Source organism: Dendrobium catenatum, unplaced genomic scaffold, assembly GCF_001605985.2.
Source record: "Dendrobium catenatum unplaced genomic scaffold, ASM160598v2 fragScaff_scaffold_486, whole genome shotgun sequence".
Taxonomy (NCBI): domain Eukaryota; kingdom Viridiplantae; phylum Streptophyta; class Magnoliopsida; order Asparagales; family Orchidaceae; genus Dendrobium; species Dendrobium catenatum.
The window spans coordinates 193,890-212,632 of NW_021318948.1; the positions used below are offsets into that span (position 1 = coordinate 193,890).

Sequence of the window (18,743 nt, forward strand, 5' to 3'; positions counted from 1 at the left end):
ATAAAGATTGATTTATTTTTGTTGAAGATTTTTTTTGGAACCATAAAAAAATTTCACTTTCAAGGAAAAAGAGAATCTTGTAAAGAATGCATGGTGGAGATTTATTTAATTCTGGATACAAACATTACCCAAATTGGATGCATCAAACAGTAAATTCGTCTACATGACTATGGTGGTATTGAACAACGTTTCTATTTATATGCGGAATTCCTTTAGATAAATTCTTTTAGGGAATCAGGAAACATGGATGTGTGATATATCAAAATTCTTCATTTGCTAGCTAGGATTTAGTCCTAGTAATTATAAATTCTAATCGATTATATTCCTATATAAATCTGTTTTTGGCACTAAAAAGAGCAATGAGTTACTGTGTCATCTTAGACATGCATGTGGTGCACCTGATGACTTCTCTACTTTTACAGAACCAGACAGAGCACGCACTAGGAACAAGACATAGCAGTACATTTGGAGGTCATGAATCATATGGTGATACCAGATCAACTATCTGTTTTGAAAGGCTTTTCATAGCTTGAAGTAACTATCTCTTTGTCTCTACTTTCTAGGTGTGAGTGGCATTTACAACTGATGTCTTTAATTGATGGGAAAAGACATATTCAAGTTTCTTCTTCTCAAGTTTTTGGTTCCTGATAATGGTAGTGCCATTTTGTTATTATCATCTCCATTATTTGAAGAATTTTGAAGAATCTCTAGGAAGATTTGTGTGTAGTAAAATACTTGATAAGAATCATTGTGTGCGATTTAAGCGTCTTGCACTTGTATATGTGATATGTGAGTTTTAGCGGTTTGATTTGATGGGATATTGAGTGTGATGTTTCTATACTCGTGTATCGTGATTTCCTTTCGACTGATTTGAAACATGGAATATAAATCTGATATTTTGATTTATCGTCTTCGCCTGCCGCTTGTAAAAAGGTTGTTTTTTAAAAAGCAGTATAGGCATAAACCGTCCACTAAACGACTAGGTTAATTATTGATTTGATCAATTAGGGTTATTTTATTGATGTTTCGATTGCCTAGACTCAATTTGAACAATTGATTTGGACTTTGATCTCGTGATTGGACCTGAGTCATTATCTCCACTCAGCAGTCCGTCCCGTGCTTTGATTTCAGTGGGCTTCGTGGATGCGTGGCTTGTAAGCTTCATTCATATGTCGGTTAAAAATTTTCAGGTCCCGCAAGCAAAGGCAACTGGAATGGGTCGATTCAGAATGTCAGAGCGGATCCTTTCAATATGATATCTGCGGGCACATCACAAAGAATCACTCTCGCAGCATTTCTAGATGATCTGTTTGGTTTCATGTATGCCAACAAAATCGGGAATCCTCTGATAGTTTACTTCAGGAAAAACCGAAATCTAGCCGCAGACTACTAGGGAAAAGTTCATTTTTAGCACGAGACCTTAGTCTGTGCGCATGTTTAATGTGATCCATTTCTTAAAATGTTTTTTATTTTGAGAGGGATACGAATTATATTGAGATGGTCAACTTTTAGGTGAAACACTTGTGCGGATAATGGAAAAAGCGTTTGTCCGTATACAAAGTATATTATGCACATTGGAGCTTTGATAATATCTACATATCAAGCTAATGGATAGCATTATACAAACGATGGTTTTGCATGTGAGAAGGACTCCGGGTTATTAAGTGAATAATTTTATTTTGTCAAGGGAATCGAGCAGTGTGGATAGTGGTGAGGTTAATAGGACTCCAAATAAAGCAATTTGAGCAAAGAAGTGATAGTCGGTGGGGATCTTCATGAAGGAGGAACGGACGAAGAATAGTAGCACTGAGGTATGGGTGGATACATTGAATCAAATCTCGATGGTGATTAATACCACGCAGTGAAAAATAACAACAATACAAATAACACATTGTGCAAAATAAAATGAGGATGGTCAGACGATGGACAGAGAGGCAGTTATATGAATGACTCTATACTGTTTATATGTTTATTACACTATAATTGTGAACTTACATGCTACGCAAAATTGTTTATATATTCTTAAGTTTTTAAAATGCACACTACTTTTATAAAAAAACCCAAAAAGTACAACTCCTAATGAGGATTCTCTACCCTGTTAACTTGCTAAATAATAGAGCTAATTGAACGCTATTTGTCGAGCTTTAGGATCTTTCATACCAATCATAAATATTTACAATCCCAGATAAATAATTTATCAAATTTGTTAACAAATCAATATATGGTATATAATTGGAAATAATAATATCTCTAGGAGTTATTTTAAAATGAGACTCTAAATTACCGTATTAGGAAATAATTGAACCTAATGGATTTAAGGAAAGATAAATTATCCATCACACCATGAAGAGGTTTTGGTTCACTACAACATTAAAAAAATATTATCTAGTTAATTTAATTTTATGGTACTGATGAACAACAAAACAAGGTTATTGTCATGACTTTGCAACCTTGTTTTGTTCAAGCTAACACACCTTTAAGCCCATTGGGGTTAATCCTAATTTTATTCTCATAAAGAAAAATATTATTATTATGGCCATTAAATATAGGGGAAATTACATACAAATAGTCATAGCATCTATACATCCTAATTAGTTTTGGTGTATTACATATCTTTAACATTGTATTACCTGGCCATAAAAATGGACTAAGAGTTATACTACTATGTCATTTAAAATTTATTAAGAAAAATAAATTTATATATGAAAGATAATGTACTTTTTTAGAATGAAAATATTTAATTAACTCCACTCAAATAGTTTTTGTATACCAATATGAATTTTTTTATTTTTTGTCAACCTATCTTTTTATACTTACAATCTCAAAAGCTGATTTTTTAGACATGTAAAAAAGCATATAGTTATTACATTGGGTATTCTACTGTATTTATGATTGTGATATAAATTTGCTTTTAGATCATCGCTAATCATCCTACTTTCTTCGGGGATACAACAGTTTATTCTCTGTGTTATTTCTATGTAACATTGTCGATTTTGATACAGCACAAAATTGAGGTGGGAATTGCTTTTTTTATTCAAAATTTGTTTTTAGACTATTAGTTTCGTGACAGCTTTCTTATTTTTTTTAAAGCATTAACATATATTCTTGAACTTTCTCAACAAATAATAGTTTTAACTCGAACAAAAATTGCTTTAAAGTAGTTAGTTTGGGATAGCTTCTCACAGCTTTATTGAGTAGAGCCTTTTTCTAGTACAATAGCTATCCTTTTTTTTAAACTTTTATGGATATTTTGTGTTCTTTTCATATAGAAAGCGGCTGTCATAAAGCAAGTATAGAAAGTTATTCAATTCGAAGTCTTACTTAATATGTGGTGAGGCATAGATACAAGTTATAAAGCAAATAATACAATTAAAATTTAATAATACCCAAGTAATCTTCATAAAAAATAAGAATAAGTTTCCTCATAAAATTTAACACATAATTTTTAATAAAAAACTACAATACCTTGTTTATCGAGAGAGAGGCACTAATAAATCACGCTCGCATAAGTGTTTGAGAGAGATAATCGTCTTAAAAGAAAATGGTTTTCTTGATAATTGAAAGATTTAAGTATTATTAAAATTTCTTCTTTAATGTGAAATATAATTATGGAAAGAAAACTTAAATCCTTAATTCCAACTATAAGACTCGAATTATATAAGACAAAAATCAACATGTAAGCCATCTTATGTTAAGCATTAGCACGTTTAATTCTAGATTTGAACATGTTTTGTTTATTAGTGGCCTACTTATTAATAATTATTTTTTTTCAAAACAATCTAAAAACATGATAACGGGAATAGTGCACGAAACTTACTATTGCAAAAAAAGATTAGTGCAATATCTAATATTATAATGTAATTTTAAATATACACCAGATATTTCATTCTTAACAAACAATGTTATATCTTGTTTCCTAGAACTAAATAATAGAGATTACGAGCTAGGTACCAGTTAAAATTTTTTTTGTTATCTTATGCGTTGGTCAAAAACATTAGTATAATTTTTTGAGAATGATTTTATATCCACCTTTACTCTAATCACCATTAAAAGGAAAAATTTTGGGATCAATCTTGACCTATTAAGAGGAATTTGATGATTCTGTTTTATAATTATCGATTTCTTTTGAAATTAAATTAGCTACATATACAATCAACATAATCCGAATTACTGCATCAGTGGTTGAACTGGACGAAAAAAAATGAGGAAAGTAAGAGCAGAACTCAACCGATAGCGGGCCACCAAGAACAAAGGTAAGTCTCAATGGAGCCTAATCAAATGCACATAGCTCGTTTTTAGTGGCACAACCTGAATCTCTAGTTCGCCATTTGGAGCTTGAGTGACGAGTATGATGTCTCGTACATTTGTCTTGCGAGTTGTGACATCCCAGGCATCTTAGAATAGAAATGTCAGTGAAATTCAGATCGATCATAAGCTTTTCTTCTTTATTCACTTTCTTCATTCGCATCTCAGTAAATACAAATACAAACATTCCATATAAATGATAATCATTAAAGAAAATAAATAAACATAAAATCAAATATAATTCCACATTTCATAGTTACATCTAACAGTTGTGCGTCCAAGTGCAGAAATATTACTAGCCCCAATGCTATACATCTACACAAAACAAAAGCATGAACTAAAAACTACTTAAAACAATCTAATAGAAAATTAAAAAAAAAAAAAAATTTTCTATCTGAAATCTCACTTTTCTAAATATGAATGAACTTTTATATAATTTTATAAATATTTAACTTCATCTTGGCGATGATTTCTTACTGCTTTTACCAACAGGCAATTTTTTTAGTACAAATTACAAATTTTGTACTTAAAGTTGATTTTTAGATGTAATGACAGCTTTCTTTACTACTTAGAGCATCTTTTAGTCCAACAATAAATTTAAAAATTTTTTATACTACAACTACTATTTTGTTTTACTCGTTTAAAGAAATCTAGAAAACCATCCAAACGAACCTTAATTCTCATTGAGATTTCTTTAAAAACAAAATTTTAGCCTTAACATAAAAGTTTTGATATTCTTTTCCTAGAAGACTGTTTTTAACGATATATATTTCTGTTTTCTCTCTCTTCTGGTCTGATTTTTAATGCCTGATCATTAACAAGATAGTATTTTTTTTAAGTTAGGTTGAGGATTGCCGCTGCTTTTGATTATTGAATAAGAGGATCTAGATGGTATAAGCAGTTGACTCCTATTTTCAATATTAGTATAAAGTATAAGTAGTTTTTTTCATGTGCGCCTGTTTACTCTTATTGGAGAGCTGACCCTAGCAGCAGTTTAGGTCCTGTTTTTGGTTTTTTTGGTGGAGACAGTTGTTCTCGGGCTCGGTTAGTGCTCTGGAGGTTAATGAGAAATCCCTAAATGGTTTAAAACTTAAATAAAAGAAAAAAAAAAAAAAAGAGGCACAAATCTTTTGAGTTAGGTCGGTGTCGGATCAGAATGCCATTAAAAAGAGCAAAGTTAGTGGGCGGTGATATGACATTGAGCCCAAACCTGGAGTTTTTATTTGGTTCGGTCTGACCGGATGCAAGAAGCAATCCGGTCGTAGGCAAAAAAACTCGGTACCAGTGGTGTACGAGTTTTTCAAAGAACTCGGATACCCACGGTACCATCCGAGTTTTTTTGCCTACTCGTACAAGACCACGGTTAAAGAGTTTTTTTTGGCCTCTACGATCTTCATGCATTAACGAGAAGTCGTGGACGCTGAATAATTGAGTTCCCCATAACCTGACTCTTAAATTCGAGGAAAATGGAAAATTAATGGTATACACATGGAAATTTGCCCCCACACAACAAAAAAATTATTCTCAAAAAATCGTGGTTGAGGGTTTATTGTAGTAAAAATTGTACTTGCGACGTAGAATACGTATGAATGTTCATTAAGAGCCGTCATGTCACTTATATATTAGTAATTGTTGTGATATGCGGCTCCTGTTGACTCCGAAGATGTTCATCGTCTACACGTAATAATCTCTCTATTGAGACTTCATTTGAGTAGCTTTTTTGTTTTTTTTATTTTTTTTTTTTTTAAATAGTAAAAAAAGTTTTCCCAAATGAAATTAATAAGATGGCTACAATATTTTATAAATATGATTCATGAAATTGGTATAGAAAATATCATTTTAATAGTTTATTTTAAATATTATAAATGTTTTTTTTAATTAAATACAGATATCAAATTGATCAACTCCTTTGATATAGATATCTTTTGATCACAAATTTTTTTAAAAAATAGCAAGAAATTAATAGTTAAAGAGAATTATAATTGTGGTACTAAAATCAAAACAATTAAAAAACTCTCTCAAATAGGAAAATTATTATAGGAGTCCGAACATAGCTTTGCATTTGGACGCTATAATTAAACGTTGCGCATGATTTCTAATATCTATATTTTTTCTTTTACGACCGACGACCCAACTCGATTCAGTGTGATTTCTAATAAATAAAACCAGATTTGGTCAAACACTCGTTTTTAACTTTTTAAAGAAATAAGCCCTGAACGCGTCCAAATATTAGAGCTAAAAAAGAAAATTAATAAACAGTGATGAAGATGGAAACTAGTTTAGATGACGTTGCATTCTCCAAGCATATGAAAGGCGGTATGCAAAACGTCTAGGAGGATTGAAGATAATAGGCTTGCAGCCAACTATGGGAGATAAATTAAGGTTATTATCATAAATTTTAAACTCCTCCCAAGTTTTACTGTGTTTTCTGTAAATTATATTCTTTAGGGTTCAAGGTGTATTCTTCAATTTTTATATGTCGAAATGCTGCGAAGAGAGATGCTTTTGCTTATATATTATATATATATATTTTATATATATATATTATATATATATATATATCTTTTCTTTTTAAACTTTAGCACTGTACATGGCTGCGTATAAGAAAATTATGTTGAAAATTGATTTTTTTTAATAATACATAGTTGTGTATACTGTGTATGAGCTTAGATACAACGATCTTAATAGTTTTATATATTTTTCTGTTCATTTTTAAGCTTCTTGAGCTTGTACACGACTGTGTATAAAGAAAAATTATGTTGGAATTGGTTATTTTTTTCTGATACACAGTTGTGTATTATTTTGTACAATTTTGTATTGACTTTCTCAATCGTTTTTATGTTGCATTGTTCATTTGAAAGCTTTTGAGCTTGTACATAGTTGTGCTTTAGAGAAATTATGTTAGAAATATGTTAATCTTCCTAATACATAGTTGTGTATTACTGTGTACAAGTTTTGTATTGATGATCTCAATCATTTTTATATTGTATTTGCACAGTTGAAAGCTTTTTGAGCTTATATATAGCTATGCATTAGGAAAATTATTTTAAAAATATGTTAATCTTCCAATACAAACAGTTGTGCATTGTTGTGTACAAGCTTTGTATTGACCATCTCAAATTATTTTTTCGTTGTTTGTGTTCATTTGAATGTTTTTTGAGCTTGTACATAGTTGTGTATAAGATAAATACATTTTTTGTTGGTTTTTTTGTTGCAGGAGATCTATTTCCTCCTGAGTAACTCCCTTGAGGGAATAAAAAATCTGCATATACTCAGGCTCATCATGAAATAATTCTGAAACTTAGATTTTGTTATTAAATCTTCTTTTGTACAAGGGCATCCAATGCTTCATAATCAAGGGAGTTACTCAGGATTATTTTGATGAGTCTCCCCCGCCCCACCCCCCCGCCTTTTCTTCTATAAACCTCTTAGGAGCTTCTCCTTGTCCAAACCTATGGCCAAACAATCACTATCAACCCTCTTCCGATTGTCCTTTTCAGTTCAAGATGTATCAAGCCCATCAATTTTTATTTGGTTTCTTTTTAAACTATATATTATACTAAAAGAGGTCTAACTCGTATACTTATTATAGTAGCCCAACCAACATCTTGTAAGATTTTTTTTATCCATAAACCTCTTAGGAGCTTCTCCTTGTCCAAACCTATGGCCAAACAATCACTATCAACCCTCTTCCGATTGTCCTTTTCAGTTCAAGATGTATCAAGCCCATCAATTTTTATTTGGTTTCTTTTTAAACTATATATTATACTAAAAGAGGTCTAACTCGTATACTTATTATAGTAGCCCAACCAACATCTTGTGAGATTTTTTTTACTTGGCCTACCTCATCCCATACTAATTAAGGCTTCGTTTGGGGCAGCTTTCTTGTTGCTTCTTAAAACAACTTTTCAGTACAAAATTTTTAATTTTTGTATACTAAAAAGTTATTTTAAGAATCAATAAGAAAGCCATCCCAAATGAGGCCTAAGTTGAACCTCACAATTTTACCCTTCTTGTTGCAACTTCTCAAGGGATCAATCATCTAGATCAGAAGTTATTTATCTACTTGAGCCCCATTTGAGACAACTTTCTTAATGCTTTTTAGAACAAATTTTTTGTACCAAAAAAAAAGGTTTAAAAAAATTTTTGCACAAAAAATCTACTTTAAAACAATAAGAAAGTTGTCTCAGACGAAACCTTAACTATGAAGTTTCCACTAAATCTCCACATGTTATGAGCAAAGGTGCTTTACATATTAGGGTTTACATTTTGCTTATACATTACATTAATATTCCCTCCCTTTCTAATGGGTGGTTTAGTTTATTCATGCCTCTTCTTTCTCTTAGAAGCCTTGTAGGAGTTGCTCATCATTTGATTCTTTAACTCGACAATCACTCCCCCCACTCTTCACATAACCTTTTTCAAATTCAGGGTGTCACAGTGAGAGCCTGTGAGCTTTTAAGGAAATAAATAGAGGGTTATAAAATTGAAAAACAAGGTAGAAAAAAAAAACTAGAAATATGGAAATTGAATATCTATGATAATGGATGTCATAGCATGATGGAAACACTTTACTTAAAATTTTATGGTGATTCAATAGACTATGATTTAAAAAAAAAATAAACAAACTTTATTCAATAAAAAGGAGGGTTACAACAACGAGAGACCAACATCCAGTGGTACAAATTAATAAGACCATAAAAACCAGATAGATAAGGAGAAGTAGAGAATATGGACTCAGGAATGGAGACCCCCTACCCCAAACTCGCCGCCAAATACGGACCATCCATAGGTGCCAGTTATAGGAATAGAGTCCAGAGGCCACCAAGCAATAGAAAGAGGCACCCAGGTTGCAACCAGCCCAGCCAGCAAGGGGACAGGGGGCTTCCTCATCATCGTCCAACAACATTCAAAATCCATAAATGAAATAGCAAAAACCAAATACCAGCTATTTCTTTTTGCCTTTACTTTTATGCTTTTTTCCACCCGCTTTTAGAAAATCACGATTGATTGAGCGATGTACGGTTTCCTCCTCAAAATCCTGACTGTCTGTTTCCTCAGAAGAAAATGACTCCTCCAAAACCAACCAGTCAGTTTGAAGCAAAACATCATTTTTCCCAGACTTAGCCATATGAGCTTTCATTTCAATATTAGACATAACTGAAATAAGGATATTAACAAAATCAACATTGCCCTAAAAGCCATTGTTAGGAGTTAAACCTAATTGATCATGAACTTGCATATTCGATGCCATGTTAACAGAAGAAGAAACAACATCCGAACTCACTATAACAACGGAGAGGATTCCACATTACCAATCAATTTCTGACTAGTAGAAATAGGAGAACCAGAAGGCTCAGCGCCTACACAAGGTGCACCAAACTCAACCAAATCACATGGGGTAGGCACATTATCCGCACAAGATAAAGCAGGTTTAGAATTTAAACCACAATGCAATACAACAACCTCACTCGAACATAACTGCGAAACCTAGGCAGTAGGAGCCACCCCCTCCAAAACCACAATAGAGTCCAGCTGGACTAAAATCAAATTAGAATTAATAGGATTAACGCCCTAAAAACCCATAGCATTCTCAGCAATATTGACAGGAGGACCAACTTCTGAAGGGACAACAACCACAACATTCGCAGAATCCCCCACAACAGGGATCGGCATAATAGGGGAAGGGGGAAATAATGAATCAAAGCAAGATTATCATAAACCTCATTAGGGACCTTGTTAGAATGAGGAAGTTCAGTATGGATCAGCACAACAGGAGGAGGACGGCAATTTCCAACAGCATGTCCGATACTTTTACAAGAAGCACAAAAAAGGTGGGAACTCATTCATAACCATATTTTGGACATAGTCGAGCTTCTCAGAGCCTAACCACACCTTATTAGGGTAGGATTTAGTCATATCCAGCTCCACTAAAACACGAGCTAAAGACAGCCTAGATCTAATAGAAGTAGCAGCATCAATTTTCAAAGGTTTGCCAAAGAGAGAGGCCAAACCATGAAGAATGCAGGGGAAAAGAGGTGAGGCGCAATTGCGGAAAGGATACCCAAATCGGGATCACCGGCGACTCAACACCGACATCAACAAGGGGAGATCACTTGGTAAGCTTCATGTAGCAATTATAAACCAAATACGATCTATTACAGAAGACCCTACAGTAATCATGGTCATTAGCCTGCTTGATGAGAACATGCGACAGATTCAACAATATGACCGAAACCTCCCCATTCAGCTTGAGGTTAAAAAATTTTTACGAATGGTATCAAGAGATTGTTTTTTGGTAGGAAAAAATCAACTAACGAGAACTGAAAAGGAACGACCAATGCTTGTATTTCCTGATTAGAGATCCAAAGGGAAGGCAAGCCACAAAAGGAGGATGCCCTAAGCTCAGGAAATTCAGTGACGGAAGAAGAGCCCGCAAGAACATCCAAAAAAGAATGCGATGAAGAGGAGCCCCCTAAAAAAATTCAATAGACTATGATGTCATACTGATAAACTCTCATATAGGGTTTTTTTTGTATTAAATTATCTTCTTTATTTATTATCTCTTCTAAACTATTATGTATTTTTTTAGTTTGAAATAATTAGTGCTTCTTTTTAATCAGATTTGTGTATTTGAATTTGAGGAAGGCTATTTTTTATGTCATTTTTATGTGTATAGATTGGCTTCTCTATGCTGTATTTAATTCTTTTTTTATTGTGGACAAATGATATACGAAGGCTTCGTTTGATACGGCTTTCTTATTGCTTAAAACAACTTCTTAATACAAAAGTTTAATTTTTATATTAGGAAGCTGCTTTAAGAAGCTGTAAAAAAATTGTCCTAAACGAAGCCTAAAAAGAATATGAAAACACAGATAAAATACAAAATAGGCATAAGATACACCTATTATAACATACATCAACCATAACAATATATATATTATTAATTCAATCATTCATGTAATAATACATTTATTTCAATTACTCTTAAAATAAGAAGTAAATTTAATTTTATTAAATGCATTAAACACAATTTAAAAAAGCAATCACAAGATATTATAAATTGTTAGTTTGAAGAAGAAAATTTAATTTCTTTGTTAAAAAAATAAAAAATAATCAAGAAAAAATTTATAAGAAAATAGATGTAAATAAAGAAAATGACTTTGGTCTTTATTGCCTCGTTGTTGGCTCAATTCTTTTAAGCTATAGTAGTTTTTTTTTTGTGACATTTAGGACAAAATCATACACCTTATATTACAAAAGTTTATTAAAAAAAATTGTCAGAGTTCTGAGTAATGGGCATTATTTAAAATAAAAAAGAGAATATATTACTTTAAAATTTCAATAATATATTTTAAAATAAAAAAGAGAATATATTACTTTAACTTAAATTATTTTAAATTATTTATATAAAATATTTTCTAACTAAAATTATTATTCAATGACACATGTATTTATTATTTTCCTTTTAAGCGGAACAAAGATGGCGAATCACATGAAAATATGAAATTGACTGGGAGTTTTGCTAGCGCTAGGCTCGGTAATGAATGAATCAAGCATTCACAAACTATTGCTCTAGTTAGAAAACAACGATTTAATAGCTCTCTTTGGTTTGATGGTTTAGAGCTTGGACTATCAACTAAGAGGTTTTAAGTTCAAGTCTTGCTTCTCTGAGGTGTATGATTTTGGCCTAAATGTCACAAAAAAAAAACTACTATAGCTTAAAGAATTGAGCCAATAACGAGGCAATAAAGACCAAAGTCATTTATATGTCTTTACACAAGATGTTTGATGAACTATGACTGTGCCCTGTATGTAATTCATTATAATTTATCTTAAATGTTGATATCACCATCACAAGTAGACTATCCATTCATTAAGGCATAATGATTAAAATCTCAAATGATCAAGACCTCTTCTAGCTTTACTTCCCTATATTTAGAACCTCAAACAGAAAGCCAGCACACAAGCTCCCTCAGCTCCTTCAATTTCTCCTCTCTTTCAATGTTGATAAGCGCTGCCACCTTCTCAACAACCAAATATGAAGCTTATCTTATGATGGTCCATGAACTACCAAGAATCTTTGTCCAAGGACCATCCAAAATTTACTAAAGATATTGAACCCTCAGGGTTCTCCCAAACACTTCAAGAAGCCATGGCTTCCATCCCAAACGAGCACAGCTCTAATTCCATTGAACAAAGCAGTGAGCTATCAGTCATCAGGCCTGAACCAGTTTTCTCTGTGCTGAACACTCCTGATCCTCCTTCTCCATGGAAAGAGCTCGCTTCCTCAATGAAAGAGAAAGTGCTTACTCGAGGAAAGCAATCCTCTTCACTGCTGCATTTCACACTATCAGGTTTGCAGGGCCTTTTTCCTGTCCTTAGCTGGGGAAGAAACTATGATCTGAAATCATTTCGAAGCGATATAATGGCAGGACTTACTCTTGCAAGCCTTGGCATTCCACAGGTCAATATAATTTTTTTCCTTATCTTTTCTGGTTTGTTTTGGTTTCTCAATGCTTTTGAATGGTATGCAGAGCATAGGATATGCCAACTTGGCTAAGCTTGAGCCTCAATATGGCCTCTGTAAGTAGAAGGCGAAAACTCTAGTTCAGTAGTTTTTAACAAATTTCATGTTTGGTAAAAATTTTCTCTTGACGTTTGATTTTATAGATACAAATTTAGTTCCACCTCTGATATATGCTGTTATGGGAAGTTCAAGAGAAATTGCCATTGGACCAGTGGCTGTTATCTCGCTTCTTGTTTCCTCCATGTGTCAGAAGATTGTTGATCCATCAGTTGATCCAACTGGCTACAAGAAGATAGTGTTCACTGTAACATTCTTTACAGGAATATTTCAAGCTTCTTTTGGCTTTCTCAGGTTAGATTTCTGCAACTTCCAATATCTATCAGTACATAGAGAATTCGGAGATTAGTTTGATTTCTTATATGATTGGTAAACTTCAGGCTGGGTTTCCTAGTGGATTTCCTCTCTCATGCTGCAATTGTGGGGTTCATGGGCGGTGCAGCCATTGTGATAGGTCTTCAGCAGCTGAAGGGACTTCTAGGCTTAACTCACTTCACAAATAAAACAGATTTAGTTTCTGTCATCAAGGCTGTTTGGCTTGGCCTTCATCAATCTGTATGTCTCAAAAAACACGAATTGGAAATCATTTTAGCCTTCAATTTTTTATTTTTATTTTTCTTTCTAAGAAGTTTTTCTCTCTACTTTTTTTATTGATAATCACAGTGGCATCCAGATAATTTCTTCCTTGGCTGTTCCTTCCTTATATTCATCTTGGTCACAAGATTCTTAGTAAGTAGTGAAGACTTGAGAACTTTACTATTTGAATTACCGGAATCGATGAAAACATTTAGCATATTTACTTTGCAGGGCAGAAGGAATTTGAAGCTATTTTGGTTGTCAGCCATTGCTCCTTTGCTTTCTGTAATTTTATCAACTGTAATAGTTTTCCTGACCAGAGCAGATAAGCATGGACTGAAAATCATAAAAGAAGTTAAAAGTGGTTTGAATCCGAGTTCAGTTAAGCTATTGCAGTTTACAGGACCATATGTTGGAGAATCGGCAAAGATTGGAGTAATTTGTGCAGTCATAGCTCTTACGGTTCGTTAAGTTCTTCTATGTTTTATCATTACAAATAGCTAAATATTTCCTTTCTTTGGAGGCTTATAGTATTATAATACAAATATTTTTAGGAGGCTGTGGCTGTTGGCAGGTCTTTCGCTTCAGTGAGGGGCTACCAGCTTGATGGTAACAAGGAAATGGTTTCTATGGGCTTTATGAATATTATTGGATCTCTGTCATCTTGCTACGTTGCAACAGGTGAGAGCAACCATTAAGGCTTCATTTGAGACGGCTTATTTACTACTTCTTAAAATAAATCTTTAATACAAAAATTTAATTTTTTATATTAAAAAGTTATTTTAAGAAACATTAAAAAAGCTGTCCCAAACAAAATCTTAAGTTTCATTTGGGACGACTTTTTTGTTGCTTCTTAAAACAATTTTATGGTATAAAAATTTTAATTTTTGTGCTAGAAAGCTGCTTTAAGAAGCAACAAAAAAGCTGTCCCAAACGAAACCTAGATAACTTTCAGCTTTGCAGAATGCCACATGCATTATATACTTTTCTAAACTTTTGAATGATGCTGCTGTTAGTAAAGCCTTGATAGTTTAATAAATGAATCCAATTATTGTGCGTAGATTATCAAAATATATATGATTCTGTTGAAAAATACCATGCTTTCAAGAGAATGAAAAGAATTTAATCCACTATGCATAAGTCAAATAGATGTTCAAATATTAATACGTTATGAGTATAAGCATAAAATATCTATACTCTATCTCCACAAAATAAAAACAATGAATTTACTATATTGCTAAATTTAGTTAGCTTTGATTAACAATAAATAAAAATTGTAAACTATAGAAGCAATTCAATAAATTACAGTGATGTCATGATTTTAAGGAATTACATTTTTAAATGCCTCCATCTTATCAAACATGGAAAAATGGTTAGATAATTTTATCATTTTCCGAGTGTGAAAATCATTGCTTGCTTTCATTTGCAGGCTCTTTCTCTCGAACTGCTGTAAACTTCATTGCTGGATGCAAATCGCCAGTGTCCAATATCATCATGGCCATCACAGTGTTCTTAACCTTAGAGTTTCTGACGAGGCTTTTATACTACACTCCCCTTGCAGTATTGGCATCGATCATCCTCTCAGCTCTTCCAGGACTGATTGATGTCAGAGAAGCTTGGAGCATATGGAAGGTTGACAAAATGGACTTCCTTGCCTGCATAGGAGCTTTCCTCGGTGTTTTATTTGGATCAGTGGAAATTGGTCTTATGGTTGCGGTGAGACATTTTCGTTCATTCTCCAGCATTTTATTCATTTTCTATCAACTCAGACCTGCTTGGCGGGGGCAGATCCAGCCTTAATTTTTTGGGGAACTTATAAACAAAAGTGTAGAGTTTTTTTTTTTCATAAATATACACATGATCAAAATTTGTTTCGAAGTCGCTAACTCTCGACCCATATTTGTTCATCGTTGTACGCTTCGCAAATATGTCGGGGTCCAAGGGGGCAGCGCTCATCGTTACTATTTCTCTTTATATTTTGCTCATCGTTCCCTAGCAATAACATATTTACACAATATGTTTAATTATGTTAGGGCAATTGCCTAAGTACTATAGTATTTTAAAACTTTTAGGGTGGTAAATGCCTAAAAACTCTTGTAATAAAAACTAAAAAATACATGGAGTGAGACAAATTACCTAAATAATCATATAATAAAGAATTTTGGCCTTAAGGTGGATCTGTCCATGCTGTTTGGGACACTTATTTATTGCTTTTATGAAAAGAAAAACAGTCAGAATAACTGAGAAATTTTTTATTATAATGAATTTTTTCCATTCATTCTTATGGAGAAAATTCAGACAGCAAGAACTTCCTAATAAGGGCTGTTGTTTCAGCTAACCATATCCTTTGCAAGGATCATATTGAGTTCGATTCGTCCAAGAATTGAAACCCTAGGAAGAATTCAAGGCACAGACATCTTTTGCAGCAAAAGACAGCATCCGGTTGTTTCTTTGGAGCCAGGACTTATGATAGTTCATATTGGTACATCCTTCCTTTGCTTCATGAATGCTAACTTCACCAAAGAAAGGTATACTTACCTTATATATATCAACATATTAGAATGAAGATGAACCAGGTTTAAAAAATCTCAATTTTATGCAATAAATAACCATAGCTGCTTATGTAACAGGATCTTAACATATGTGATGGAAGATGAGGAATTACAAGAGGAGAATAATGAAGGGAAAATCCTATATATGGTTATTGATATGTCAAGTAAAAACTAAAAACACAGTATTTCAAACTGCATGACTCATTTATGTGTAACCAATGACTTCAACTGTTCGCAGATGTGATGAATATAGACTCATCTGGAATCGCAGCAGTGGAAGAAATGCATAGCAAGCTTGAATCTTTTGGCATACAGGTGAGATTGATGAGCTGGGAGATTGCTAAGCTTTGATGCTGCCATATAATTATAACTTAATTTGTGAATTTCAGATGGCAATAGTCAATCCTGGATGGCAAGTGATTTACAAGATGAAGCTGGCTAGGCTTGTGGAGAGGATTGGAGTTTCATGGATATTTCTTAGTGTGGGTGAAGCTGTAGAAGCATGTCTTAGCTACAAGGAAGATAACATTTGTGCTTGATTAGAACCTCCTGAAAACCAGTCTTGTGGTGCATGGAAAATTTCATCGAGAAAGTGTTGGGAAGGTCAAGCCTTTCTCTCTTCATTCCTTCTAAGCAAGATTACTACTAGATTTGCAATAAAGCTTGTAGGGCTCTGCCTTTGGAACTTACTATGTTTGTATCTGTTGTGACTGCATGTTTGGTGTTTGCTGTTGCTGTGAACTTAAATCATATTATAATTTTGTGCTGAAGTTTTTAGATTTGGCTCTCAGAAAAAGAGGTACATGTCATTAAATTCCAACATAGTTACATTCTGATACCGAAATACCTTTATTTATTCCCATGCTATTAAAAATTGTCGTGTACATTAGAATTACCACAAGGTTACATCTCTCCCAACTATGGTATCAAAACTTTTGTGATGCGGAGCATTTTAGCTTAAATCATTTCTTAAACGTATATTATCTAGTTTGTTACAAGCTGCTATAGGATTCTAGAACTTTCAAGTTTTCTCTAGGTTTCTTTACTTAAGTATTATATATAGTATGATGTAAGAAAGGAGGAGCATTGATGAAATATTATCCTCTTTGAAGCTTTTGAAGTTTGTGTTTGTGTTTGTTTCCCTGGATATGAGATTTCCCTTCTTGCAGGTCCAATTCTTCCGACGATCCCCACAACATTTTGATTTGCATTGAGAGTAATGATCATAGAGAAAGGATCAATCAAAATTAGGAATCACCAAATTTGATAGATTTGAGTTATATTTTTGAGGAGGTAAAAGGAAGATTATTTGTATAATAAGATAATGCATTTGACCCTTGGATAAAAATCCTGAGACTACAAAGGATGATTAGAGGAAAATCCTTCATGAATAAGTTGGAAGATCTAGTATTGCATGTTAGGCTAAAAACATTAATGAGATAATTTGGAAGATCTAGAACGGGGCACGCGCCAAAGATGACATATAGCTTGATTTATTTGGGTAACTTAATGATGAAGGGCATAATATAACTTTTTATGGTTGTGGTTGGAAAGTCAGTAAGGGAAGCATGATTTATTGATATCTTCCTAATTGTTGGTTTCGCCACCTATACAAGATTATTGATCATTTATGAATGATAGCTTGGATGCTTTAAGGCTCCCCTTACTTTCACCTTTGAAACTAGCTTCCATAGTTAACAATGTTGAATGAATGTCTTGTAGAGTTATAGGGAAGTACACCTTTTATAATATATGACTCACAATATTGAAATATTTCAAATAGGTCATATTCCATGATTACTTTTTATCCCAAGATTTCCATGTAAAAAATCTTCATATTTAATATAAAAAAAGCTTAGTTGGGTAAGTGGACGAGCATGATTGGGAAACCCCACAGCCTATATTTGATTCTCCTCTCATGCGGCACGACCCTTAAGTAGGGAGAAAATAACTGTGGGTCTTGTACTTGTGGGGTTTGTTGTTTGTATGATCGCCGAGAGTTTAGTTACGTCGCCAAGCTCCTCCTATGAGGGTTGCAGCGGGTAGATACCCCCGTTTTATATATATATATCGGGTAGATACCTCCGTTATATATATATATAACCTGGTCGTGAGGTTATTTTGATTTTGATTTTTTTTTTATTATGGATTTTACTACAAATGACAATTTCACTAGCCACATTTTCTCTCCATACAATTAAAATAGTAGACAATACAATTAAAATATTAATCTCAATATTTGATTATATTGTCTAATAATTTAGATGTATTTACCTTTTTTAAATTAAGTTGCTTTGTCTATGAATAATTAAGTTAATTTCTTAATGTTGTAGGAATAATTATGTTAATTTTGTAATCTATTCACTTAACTACACATAATATAAAAAAATTTTATACGAGAGTATAAAATTAGATATCACATAAACAACTAAGTTAATATTAAGGCTTCATTTGGGACGGTTTTTTTATTGCTTTCTAAAACGGAGTTTTAGTACAAAAATAAAAAAAATTGTACTAAAACGGAGTTTTAGAAAGCAATAAAAAAGCCGTCCCAAACGAACCCTAAATGAGAATTTAATTGAGCTCTTAATACTGATAAACTAGTGCTTAATAAGCACAAATAGATCTGCAAGCATCTAGTTCACATCGAATTCCACGTTTCCAGCTTCTTTCATCAAAAACAGTGACCTCTAACAGAATTGGGCATCGCTACAGAACTGCAA

At 32.9% G+C, this 18,743-nt stretch overlaps 1 protein-coding gene across 1 annotated transcript; it reads left to right on the forward strand.

The window, feature by feature from the left end:
- The first annotated feature begins 12,289 nt into the window (after positions 1–12,289).
- On the forward strand, positions 12,290–16,602 carry LOC110103006 (low affinity sulfate transporter 3). Its single transcript, XM_028694441.1, has 12 exons — positions 12,290–12,772; positions 12,843–12,891; positions 12,979–13,186; positions 13,273–13,447; positions 13,556–13,621; positions 13,700–13,930; positions 14,023–14,149; positions 14,898–15,184; positions 15,803–15,996; positions 16,099–16,184; positions 16,259–16,335; positions 16,410–16,602. The coding sequence occupies exons 1-12, from the start codon at positions 12,371–12,373 to the stop codon at positions 16,557–16,559; spliced, it is 2,052 nt and encodes a 683-aa protein (XP_028550274.1). The 5' UTR covers positions 12,290–12,370; the 3' UTR covers positions 16,560–16,602.
- The last annotated feature ends 2,141 nt before the right edge of the window (positions 16,603–18,743 follow it).

Excerpts from the sequence above, each read along its gene's own strand:
- LOC110103006 (XM_028694441.1), top strand. The coding sequence starts at position 12,371 with ATGAACTACCAAGAATCTTTGTCCAAGGACCATCCAAAATTTACTAAA. Across the intron at positions 13,622-13,699 it reads TCTTGGTCACAAGATTCTTA|GGCAGAAGGAATTTGAAGCT; the intron begins GTAAGTAGTGAA and ends TTTACTTTGCAG. Across the intron at positions 13,931-14,022 it reads GTGCAGTCATAGCTCTTACG|GAGGCTGTGGCTGTTGGCAG; the intron begins GTTCGTTAAGTT and ends AAATATTTTTAG.